Raw genomic sequence first — 12,716 nt, forward strand, 5'->3', positions numbered from 1 at the left:
GCCAATTGTGTCTCCAATAAATGTTCTTAGTACAGAATTGGCTGTTAATTTTAAATTTTTCATGTCTTTTCCTGACTTACACATTTTCATGTATTTCCTTTTAATTTTATGATGTTTGTTAAACATATTTAATATTTTTTAGGTCATTTTTATACAGCACAAAAAATCAATTTTGTGTCACACTCTTGGACAACCAGAAATCTTCACTTCTACAAAGAAGAAATGATATGGCTTTGTATGAAAAAAAAAGTAAGTAGTATACTTAACTAGTTTTATTACATTTTCAGCTATAATCAGAAAAAATCCCAAACGACACCACTCGGACAAAGCAATAATCAGATGTTATTGAGTATGCATCATTATAATTGAGTGCACATAATTGAGTATCAAGATTATGGTTCTTCTGGATATAAAGGCAGTTAAAAAATAGACGGTAACTGGATCTAACTGAACGCTAACTCGCATTTCCAACAATGTTTTAGCTGCCTGTATTTCTGGTTTAGTATCTCACAAAGCCTTGTATGATCTGAAAGATGAAATTATTGGGGCTTATTTACTGAGGGTCGCGCTGCGCACTTTTGTCGGATTTTCCAACGTTTTTGGGTTTTTCGCGGCTGTAACAGGTATAGCAGGGGATTGCATTGCATGCGATCGGATTTTGGCGCAGTTGTGCCGGCTTTCATGTGACAGAAACCGGGGGTGGGCCATCGGACAATTTGGACTGAGCGCAGGATTTAACATTCAAATTGTGTCGCAAGACAATGCACTTACATGCACCAGGAAGAAGGTAAACTCTGGCAGACCTGAACGGGGAAGCGACACATGCAGGATATCGGGCGCACAATCTTAGTGAATCGCAGCACAGTGAATGATTGTCGGACAAGGCAATTTCTGTGAACTCCTCGAACCGGGTAAGTAAATGTGCCCCATTATCTTTAACATGACACAAACCATGTTTCTAAGTGGTATAAAACTGAATATAGAGCCTTTTGAAGGCAATAAACCTAGCGCATGCCATATAATTATGAAGAGTCATATTTGCCTGCCTTTAGGGAAGAATTGTTATAGGTAAATGTGGGCGATTTCACAAAAAAGAAGGAATTCTAGAAATGACCAGAGGAGACTAGTAGTTTAGTGGAATAAAACCACCCTAAAACACATTATATAAAAATTCCAAAAAATAGCAGTGTCACATCTGTTAATTGAAAACCATTCAAGGTAACTATTTCATAAAACTAAGAGTACATGTACACAGCTGTATGCCCGCCCGGCTATAGCCGGGTGGGCATTCCGCTGTGCGATGGAGAGAAGGAAGTGACCCCTCCCCCCTCCATAGAGAAAAGCGGCGCACGGCCGCACACACAGGGAAAAATAGAACATGGTCTATCTTTTCCCTGTGTGCGACGCAAAACGGTGCCACACATTTGTACCACTGTACCACCGCCGGACTGCGGCCGCATATACATCCCCATAGACGGCCGTCTGAATATACTCTGAGAGAATGTCAACAGTGTGCAAAGCTGTAAAAAATGTTTCTTAAATATAAAACATTCTGGTGTAACACTTGAGTTTATTATCTATTTTCATAAACATTTTCTTTTCTTTATTCTTAACAATCTTTATATAAATCATTACTACAATTAGTGTATGCAGGGCTGCCATCATGGGGGGGTCTAGTGGGACTGTGTTCAAGGGCTGAAAAGGGACCACTAACCCTCCCACACCGGACCCTATCAGTTTGAAAAAAAAATCTATACTCACCTACGGCTTCTTCTCCCCAGCCGTCTTCTCCTCTTCCAGCCTGGGCGCTTCACTATGAAGTGGCTGTGTCACAGCCGTTTGATAGTTTGTGCGTCCGCAGGCCCTTACACTATGACGTCACGCGGCCGCGACACCGCATTGTCATAGTGATGCGCCAGGCCCTGAAGAGAAGAAGGCGGATCCACAAGGAGAAGACGGAGAAGAAGCCAAAGTTGCTGTGGACATTACACTAATGATGGGGGTTAAGATTTATGTAAAGGGGGCATCAGGGGTGGATATTTCATTAAAGGACGCCGCTGGGGGGAGCCCACAAAAATCTTCCAGTCAGGGACCCCATAAATCCTAGTGGCGGCTCTGAGGGTATGTGAGGAATAACACAATTTAAGGTTTAGCAAATTGCTCCTCTGCAAGTTCAGCCTATGATTTTCAGTTTTCTTTGAGCTGAAGGGGGAAACTAGCTGTTCTTAAAGGGTTTGTGCTAACATCATATCTGACAAAGAGAACAAGTATTCTCAAAAGCTCACTATTACGTATACTCAAATGGTATCGTCTGATTTCTTTACTCTTCCACTAATTCCTCCCTTCTTCTTTCTCTATAGACTTCTATGTGATCTTACACTGCTATATGCTTCTGCGAAGGCAATTGGAGAAGAGGCATTTTGTTTTGATATATTATGAAGTTTCTTTTATAGTTCCTTGTACTATTGATATATGTTATCAGTTTATTTAGAAGTGTATAGGGCACCTGTAACGTCCATGTCTAAACGTTGCTCTATCCGCAGTTAGCAGAATAGATGGTGTTTATTTGTGTGTGAACTGTGGCTTAGTGTTTGGATTAACTGAGCCACACCCTACTCCTTGCATTTCACCCCTGCCCAGCAAGGGTTACTATCCTGATTGGCAGTTCCCCCAGTGTGCTGCTGGAGGCGTGTCTGGGAACTGCCTTATATACCTCCCTATTCCCATCATACCTTGCTGGTTATTTAGACTTACCTGTGTATCTAGTGCTCTGGCTATCTTGTTTGGTATTCTGTGTTTTGTATCTGATTCTGTACCTTTTCAGCCATCTTGGTTTTGACCCGTTTTGTTTGTCTCCACTTGTCTGCCTGTATCTGGACCTGACCGGTATATAACCTGCTTAATCTTTTCCTGTCTCCGCTTGTCTGCCTGTATCTGGACCTAACCTGTATATAACCCGTTTGATCTTGACCTGACCTGTGTATATCCCACCTGAAGACCTGTATATTACGTTGTTTGTCTCTCAGTATCTTTTACCTCCTAGTGTTTTCTGCTTTCCCTGTCTCAGACCTGTGTTAGTATTCTGTGCACTAGTCTATTCCTGTATTCTGATTACCTGTCCGCTCCACCATCCAGAAGCTGGCAGACGAAGTAAGTTTTCCCTGTCATCTTCTAGGGTCACTCAGGGACCGTCAGTTAGGTTCCTGATAGTGTGTTCACCCTTATCAGGGTGGCTTATCTGCATTAAGCAGGGCCTTAGCCCGCAGGGATGCCGCAAGGTGAGTTCACCACTTACCTAGTCTGACAGATCAGCCTGGCTGTGGTTGTGCGTTTTCTGGACAGGTGCTGACAGCATCAGTGTATGTTTGAATGTTTTGTCATCATCTGAAAATATGCATTATCTATTTTATAGTCTACCTTGAAAACTGCATCACAGGAAATGGAGAAAATTACAGGGGAACAGAATATAAAACACGCTCAGGGAGAACATGCCAGGAATGGACAGCAACCACTCCTCACACACCAAAGTATGAAAAAGCAACATTTAATTTATGTATTAAATTACAAACTCTATTAAATTAAATTATGCATTATAAAATATAATGTTTGTATATCAGTTCATAATAATTATCAAAGTGATCAGATTTTTTTGCCATTATCAGGAATTGTTTATTTAGATTACTTTGCTAAATAAAAATTTAATGAAAAACAAACCCAAAAACTAATCTACAAAAATACCATCATACTTGCGTTCATGAATATCTAATATTCCAGATTTCGCAGCATTTAAATAGCTTGCAAAAATGATTGCTATCTAACATGTAAAGACAGAAGTGTTAGGTTTCATGCATATACTGTAACTGTATATGCTGCCGTGAGCTAGGCCCACAAATTGTAGCAAGCTCACGACCCCCATAGAGGTCTATTGTACACAGTCATGGCCAAGCACCAAGATGTACAGGAGGTCCTATTCCTGCCAGTATTGCAACATGGCCCCTATCTCCACTTGGCCAAGATGGGGCGCAAAGTTTCTGCTGTTTGCGGTTGGTTTTTGCACATGGTAGTGTGCATGAGGCCTTAAGCTTATAGACAAACATTGGAGGGTATCTATTAACAACAGGACCCTGTCATAGTTTGCACTAGAAAACTGTCCCCACATTTATAAAGGGTTTTAGACAGTTTTCAGGCTCTCCTACGACAAGCTCGACAAAAGGGGTGTGGTATGTGGAAAAAGGGCATGGTCTCGTGCCAAAAAGGTCCGTGCACCAAAAATACTGCTGACCCGACAGAATTTTGTCCTAATTTTCTGGTGTAAAGTAAGCCAACTAATGGGAGGTGCAGAGTACGACTAGACAGTCTTATACTAGGACAGATTTATCACCCAGCACCAGACACTTATATGCATCTGGTGCAGAATAAGACGGTCTGGTCTAACTCATCACGGTCTCACCTTAGGACACTTCTAAATCTGCCCCATGTGTGACATTTATTAAATGTAGCAAAAATAATAGCACAAGCAAGACAAACAGACTGCCTCTGATGATTAAGCTACTATATTTTGTATCTTATTATTGTGATTATTGTTTTTAATCACATCACTATTGTGTCTCCTAGCTATACACCTAATAGTCATCGAGATGCTGGCCTAGACTCAAATTTTTGTCGAAATCCAGATAGAGATCCAAATGGCCCTTGGTGCTACACTACAGATCCTTATCAACGCTTTGAGTTTTGTGACATTCCACAATGTGAAGGTCAGAACACATTTTTGTTCATTATTTTGATAGAACATATTTTAATACTACTAATAATTATAATTATATGTGAGCTTAGAAATATTGGATTGATATGTATGTAAACAACACTGATTTTGAACATGTTTTTGCAGAAGAATGTTTTCATTGTAGTGGAGAAAACTATAGAGGTAGAGTTGCTAAAACAAAGTCTGGATTGGAATGTCAAAGCTGGAATTCTCAAAAACCTCATGCTCATGGCTATCAACCTGAAAGGTAAAAGAGATAATACATGCAAATGATACCTTGTGTTTCAAAAATTTGTATGCAAAACAATTAACAGTAAAACAATAAATTAACAATATTAATACAGATTTGAATATTGATTGTATTTTAATAATTTAAAGGGAACCCCTTATCAAGAACAGGCACAATAAACCCTACTCACCGCCTCACTGTGCCATTGTCGAAAAGTGTAGCGCAAGCGTCCCAGCTCATTCCTCATTCCGCCAATAAAATAATTTCCCAAAATTTTGCAGCCCATGTTGGCTCTGCTCATCACGTCTTGATTCCGCCCATCGTGGGGTATGTGAAATAGTGACAAAATCCCAGACAGTGCTTACTGCTGTTACATGTGCAATCTACTCCATGTATATATCTGATCAAAGCATGCTTCCATGAAGGTATGGGGAGGAGTAGACGGCCAAGGAGGCATGCTGTGATTTCATGTACATACATGGGGTAGACGTTGCAGATGTAACAGGAATTTAGATGACATCGCCCTGGCCACATGACTTTAATTTCCCAATGATGTGACAGAGCCCTCTGTTAATGTTCCATACAGCAGTGAGACCTGTCAATCAGGAACAAGGAGCAAGGGCAATGCATGTAAACACTAAATATGGACTCAGTGTGATGGGCTCACATCAGGTGATTTTCATATAATAATAACATTAGAAGTATTTATCTTGGGAAGGTTAATTTCAATGGCAGGTTCTCTTTAAGAACAAACCTAAAGAACCTTTATTGTATGTAACCCAGGGATTGCCTTTAATCTTCTCTTTCAGACTTCCAGAGAAAAACCTAATAAATAATTACTGCCGCAATCCAGATGGAGAACCACGACCATGGTGTTTTACTACTGATAAAAACACACGATGGGAATACTGTGATATCCAACGCTGTAGTAAGTTTGATGCATGTTTTTTTCCGTGAGGCAGGTGCGGTATCCTATAGTTTTTGGTTGCTGTACTTGTACTTTTAACATGGATAAAAAAATATTACATTCATTTTATACAGTTTTAGTCCGACAAGGGAAAAGTAACTTGTGATTCGCTGATTGCATAGATACCTTGCAGTATTATCTAGTGCATTGTCAGTTAAAAACCCAGTCATATTCTATTGGGAGACTTTATAAGACCCCTTGTCATGAACAATACATGAAAAAAGCTGCCTGGAGCTCCACCATAAAGATGCTATACTGTGTTGAATAACAGGTTAACTGCATCAGACTGTATATCACACTCTCTGACCTTAACCCGATAGGCTGATGCCACACATCGCGTTTTTGGTCCATTTTTAGTCTGTTTTTCCCAACTATGTTAATAGATAAACAGGTTGTAAGCAGCGAAATGCATGGTAAACGGACTGAAAACGGATGTTTAAAAACGGACCAAAAACGCCATGTGTGGCATCATCCTAAGGGTGGTGGCACACGTGCCGTTTTGTCTGCCTTTGCAAACGCAGACGCAGACAAATCCGCACCCACCGGGGCGGGCCGCAGCCCAATCGCATCAGCGTTTCTATGGAAACGGCTGCGATTGGGAACGAGTCGCCAGTGTTTTGCATTAAATTAACGCACCGGAGGGTGCGGCTTTGTCTGCGTTTGCATTTGCAAACGCAGACGAAATGGCATGTCTGCCATCACCCTAAATGACGCGGCCTGAAAAGGCTCTAGTGACCAGGGCATTTTAGCTAATTTTTGTACACCGTACAATTTTTTGATCCCTTTTGTTTGCAGGACACATACAGCTAGTTAAAAGATAATAAAAGTTTAAAGATTTTTTAAAAAATTTTATTTGGAGTTAAAATTGGAATTTTTGGGGAATTTATAGTACAAATTTTTTTTAGTTTTCAAATTAACTCAAAATAAGTATTATTAATGAATTCCCTATTTTGTTTCAGTCATGGCAGTGTTTTTTGTATATATTGATTTATATATATTTTTTTTATATTGGGAAATTGTATATATTGATATATTTTTTTATTGGGAAATGCAAATGTATTTTTTATGAATATTTATTCATATTTTGTGTGTGTGTTTTTGATTTATATGTCCCCAATGAGGTCACAAAAGAACCCTGGTGGACATTTTCACAGTTCTTTTTTCTTTTACTCTATAAGGGTGATGTCACACATCCGTTTTTTAAAAAAGCATGCGGTTTTTTAAAAACTCATGCTTTTTTTAAAAACGCATCCATTTTTGTCTGTTTTAATTGCGCAAATTCAGAAAACCGGACAAAAACGCATACGTTTTCAACAAATGCAAATGTTTTTTAACAAATGCAGTTTTTATGATCTGAAAACGCACTGCCTAAAAACGCCATATGTGACATCACCCTAAGAGCCCCAGTTACAGGGAGAATGCACACCTGTGACTGGGGATTCTGATCAGAGCTGGACTGGGTCTAAATAGACCCAACAGCTCTTGTTAACCCCTTGAGACATGGCGGTCAGCATGATGCGGCTAGTGCTGGAGCAGTAGAAAACAGCCGACTCTGTCGCTGCAGACTCCGGACCTGTGAAGGGAGTTAGGCCCCTTCTACACTAGCGAGTGTGATGCGATGAACTCGCATCACACTCGCAACGCAAGCTGCCGGGAACGCACGGCCCGAACCCTGCACCGCGGGAGTGAACTCAGCATGTCAGTTCACTCCCGCGGTGCAGGGTTCGGGCCGTGCGTTCCCGGCAGCTTGCGTTGCGAGTGTGATGCGAGTTCATCGCATCACACTCGCTAGTGTAGAAGGGGCCTTAAATAAACGGGTTCCAAAAGTTTTCACACCTCATTTTTAAAAGTTACAGCCACAAAGTTCAATGTATTTTATAATAATATTTTATGTGATAGAGCAACACAAAGGGGCAGATTTATCAAGCTGTCTGAAAGTCAGAATATTTCTAGTTGCCCATGGCAACCAATCACAGCTCAGCTTTCATTTTACTAGTGCTCATGAATATTTTAAAAGGGAGCTGTGATTGGTTGCCATGGGCAACTAGAAATATTCTGACTTTTAGACAGCTTGATAAATCTGCCCTAAAGTGTCAAGCAATGTGTTAAAATTATGTTAATTTTCTCAAGATCTGGTCAAACGTGAATGCAATTATTCTTTTGGGCCTAAAAGCCAAATGCTATGTGTGGAGGAAAACCAACACTGCACGCAGGGCCAGTTTCAGACAAAGTGGGACCCTGGGCAAAACTAAAAGTGGGGCCCCAAAATAAAACAATTTTATGAGTAAGAGGCTTCTTTAGCTCTGCACAATAATAACACGTTGTAGTTACACACAGTAGTATGGTAAGGTAATATGAAACTGTAGGAGAATTTTATAGGAGATAGACAGATAATAGGTAGATTGATGATAGAAGATAAATATGAAAGATAATATAGCCGACCCGAGTATAAGCCGAGACCCCTAATTTTACCATCAAAAACAGTATGTAGCCAGTCTGCCCCCAGTAGTATACAGCCTTTCCCCAGTAGTATACAGCCTGCCCCCAGTAGTATACAGCCCTGCCCCCAGTAGTATACAGCACTGCCCCCAGTAGTTAGTATACAGCACTGCCCCCAGTAGTTAGTATACAGCACTGCCCCCAGTAGTTAGTATACAGCACTGCCCCCAGTAGTATACAGCACAGCCCAGCCTGCCCCCAGTAGTTTACAGCTTGCCTACAGTAATATACAGCCTGCCCCCAGTAGTATACAGCCTGCCCAGCATTAAAAGAAAATAATAAACTTATATACTCACCCTCCGGTGGCCCCGACGTGCAGCGGTGCTCCCCCGATGTCCGCGCGGCTCCTCTTCTGGCTTCCACGCCTGTCTTCTGTCTTCTCTAACTTCGTGCTGGGCACCGCCATTGTTCTCCCCCGGACGGCGCCTAGTATGACGTGCCGCTGCTGACGTCATACTAGGCGCCGCCTGGGAGAAAAACATGGCGGCGAAAAGAAAGGCAATAGATGGGCAGATAGAAGAAATATAGATATATAGACAGAAAGCTACATAGATAAATGGTTAGATAGACAGATATATAGATAGTAAATAGACAAATTATAGGAGAAAGATACTTACACAGATAGATGATAGATATATAGACAGGAGATAAATGATAAGCATCTTCACCTGGGCATTCAACCAAGCGGTATTGAAGGAGCAATACATCCTCTGCCCACAAAAGACCACATGCAGGGGGCCAATTTAGGACAGGGTCCCCTGGGCACATGCCCAGTTTCCCACCACCTAAGTTTGCCATATATATTGTTGGGCCCTATTTATTAAAGCATTTCGGGGAGCAACATCGGACCCCTGTGTTCTCCTGATTTGTGGGGGTCTAATCACTGAGGCCACTACCGATCAGCAGAATAGGCCCTATCCTGCGGATAGGGCCTAACTTGGTTTGTTTGAAAACCCTTTTAATAAGTTTAGATCAATTTGTTAATTAAACCAAATTTAACTTGAAATTTAATTTAATTCCAAATTGAACACACTGAAATTCCACAAGGGAAAATTTGCAGTCTGTTGCATTACCACAGTCTCAAGAAAAAAGTCGCTCAACTCCTCAAAGTATATAACAAAAGTCTTAGTTCTATTTCACCACCTCCACATTTGGCACAGGTGCTGTACATCAAATAGGAAATAGAAACGTTTCGCCACAACTTCGTTTTCTAGGTATCCTGGGCGTTGTTCACACTATTCCATCTCCACAGACTACGGATCACAGACTTTCCCAGCGTGCTTCCACAGTAACTATGAGCCGGGGTCTAGAATGCAGCAGATGAATACTGCAGATAGAATCAATATACCATAGTGGAAACTGTTCCACAATGTTTAAAAGGATTTTTTCTTTTGACTACTCACATTTCCATAAAAATATATGTGCATATAAAAACTCAGCTCTCAAGTCATTCCACGCCAGACACACGCTGCCCGGCCCAGGTTTCGCCTATAAAGGCTTTTTTTCTGGGGGATGGTGTTGGCGTGTTCATTAAGGGCTTATATAGTCTTAAAGGGTTATTCTCATCTGGGCATTCACATTCAGTTTGATAAATCTGCCATAAATAAACATTTCTTCAATTAGATGTTATTAAAAAAAATGTTCCTGTGTGAAGATCATTTCTCATAAATGTAGTCATTTTGTCCCTTAGAAACAAGATGGCTTCCTCGGATACGGCCACGTCTGCTGCAGAGATTGCACAAAGAAACAAATTGTTTTTGTATATGAAATGTCCGGGATGGATTTACTACATGACCCACAACCATCCTGTGGTTATGATTGCTTAATCCAGGAGGTCAGACAGGACTCAATAGCGGATGTCTGGCCACCTCTGCGCTGAGTGTGACGTGGTCGTAACCGAGGAAGCCATCTCGTTTCTAAGGGACAGAATGACTACATTTATGAGAAATTATCTTCACACAGGAACATTTTTTTTAATAACATCCAATTGAAGAAATGTTTATTAATGGAAGATTAGTGAAACTGAATGTGAATGCCCAGGCGAGAATACCCATTTAACTCTTACTTCAATTATCCCCTAAATTCATTAATTTTACAGGCTTTATCCTTATGTCACAATCTAACGGTACATACATCATATAAACATCATAAAATCATAACAACACTTGCTGTAAACCTTTCATACATTGGGTTATAAAGGGAGTATTTATATTTACAGTAGACAGATCCTCCTATTATGCATATATCCCATACATTACTCATATGCATATATATGTCTTTACATACCCTCCCCCTAAACTTTCGGAAGAATCTTTCCCCTCTTACTACAAAAAACCTTTCTCGAAGTAAAACCCTTCTTTATGCGAAATAATCACCAATGCGTCTAACCGTCAGCCAAGTGATGTAGAGGGGTGGAGCGCTTTTACTATTCAAACACATTGCTGCCAATTGCAGTAAAGTAGAGGCCTACGTATTCCTCACACTATAGAAATTTCGGGTTTCGTGTGGCTGTGACAGGTATTGAAAAGGGGATTGTGTCGCACTTGATCAGATTTTGGCGCATTTTTATCATGCTGGCTTTCATGCAACAGAAATCCAGGGGGGGTGGCATCTCTTCATCATTCTATCCCCTTAATGTTTTTTTCACACAGAAATATTTTTTTAAATTCATATTCCTTAAAAGTATGAAATTTACTCAACTTTGCTATTGTAGCAAATTTGAAAGCCCTTATTCAGCATCGTAATATGACTAGTAACCACTAGTGACCTAGTGGTCAAAAATTTCCTACTCAAATTAAAAATACCCTTTATCTCAAGTCTTCTTTCGCTTTCTTCATGTTTTTCACCTGCTCTTTTTTGTTCCTCTCTCCTTATATTTTGTGGTGGTTCTTTCTCTCTCATTGATGTTCTTGGTTCTTGGTCTGTTCCCTAAAAATCCTCTCTCAATAACGATTCCTGAGGTAAATTACCCCAATTTTCTTTGTTCTCATTCGGTTTTTATTGTGTGTTTACCTCAGGCTCCGACTCTGTTTTCTCTTTCAAGTAATCTCCCTGTCTATTTTGTTCATAATTAGTGGTTTTTTTGAGGACTCAATGGGGCTCATATACTAAGGGTCCGCACACCGATGTGCGCGGCATTTAGAAGGGCTTTTTGTTACACGTGATCAGATTTTGGCGCATCGGCGCCGGCTTTCATGCAACACAAATTGGGGGGTGGGCCATCGGACGACCTAATGGATTAGGACAACGCACGGGATTTAACATTCAAAATTGTGTCGCAAGCCAAGCACTTACATGCACCGGGAAGAAAAAGGTGAACTCCAGCAGACCTCAGCGGGAAATTGCTGTAAATTGGACGCACGATCTTAGTAATTCATGGCAGCTCCGAATCATCGACGGACAACGCACCTCGGGGATTGCAGCGGGATGGGTAAGTAAATGTGCCCCAATGTGTTCCGCTACCAGCCACTGCAGCAGGAAAACTCCCCAAACTGGTTTTGCTATTCTTTCTTGCAGGCATTGCTGCAAATCTCCTGCAAATGTGGCCTAAAAGGGGTCTAGATTATAACTTATCCACAGGATAGGGGATAGCAAGCTGATCTGATCGAGGAGGAGGGTCTGACTGCTGGGACCCCCACTAATCATGGGAAGTGCACCCCTAGTGATGCAGAGAACATGGGTCCTATTCTTACGAATGGGTGGAGCTCCATCACCAATAATTAAGAATTCCTGACATAGTCAGGATTGGCAATTTCCAACATACCTTAAATGGAGCATCAAGATGTAAAGGATAAAAAAGTTATTTATATCTTTTGTTACATTTGTAACATTTGTTACAGCAGAATGCCTAAATCAATGAAAAGACTAAATGCAACAAAAAGGCACAAAAATCTGTAAAAAGCATCCTGAGATTGAGAAAGATGAAAAAAAGTTATATTTTAAATGTGTTTAAACCTTTCCTTTTTATATTACAGCTTCCAGTCCCCCACCAGCACCACCAGGGCTAAACTGTTTATCTGGCAATGGAGAGTCCTACAAAGGAAATATTTCTGTTACAACAACTGGGAAGAAATGTCAGGCTTGGGCTTCTCAGCAGCCCCATAGTCACGCTAGAACTCCAAATAACTATCCGTGCAAGTGAGAAATGCTTTATCTTTCAATCATTTTAATTGTGAAATAACTGTTTATGTAAGCTTTGTACTATGAAAGGACCATTTGTGTATCGAGAACAATTGCCTGATAATGTCTACGGACCCTCT

The 12,716-nt window shown here is 40.8% G+C and overlaps 1 protein-coding gene across 1 annotated transcript in view; it reads left to right on the forward strand.

Moving 5' to 3' along the window:
• Window positions 1-12,716, forward strand: part of PLG (plasminogen) — a 56,301-nt gene that overhangs the window by 12,058 nt on the left and 31,527 nt on the right. The window contains exons 3-8 of the mRNA XM_072141312.1: window positions 143-249; window positions 3,413-3,527; window positions 4,615-4,754; window positions 4,889-5,009; window positions 5,801-5,919; window positions 12,432-12,594. Of these exons, the coding sequence (XP_071997413.1) occupies window positions 143-249; window positions 3,413-3,527; window positions 4,615-4,754; window positions 4,889-5,009; window positions 5,801-5,919; window positions 12,432-12,594 (765 nt within the window). The remainder of the gene's footprint in view (window positions 1-142; window positions 250-3,412; window positions 3,528-4,614; window positions 4,755-4,888; window positions 5,010-5,800; window positions 5,920-12,431; window positions 12,595-12,716) is intronic.

Source organism: Engystomops pustulosus, chromosome 3, assembly GCF_040894005.1.
Source record: "Engystomops pustulosus chromosome 3, aEngPut4.maternal, whole genome shotgun sequence".
In the NCBI taxonomy this organism is placed as follows: Eukaryota; Metazoa; Chordata; class Amphibia; order Anura; family Leptodactylidae; genus Engystomops; species Engystomops pustulosus.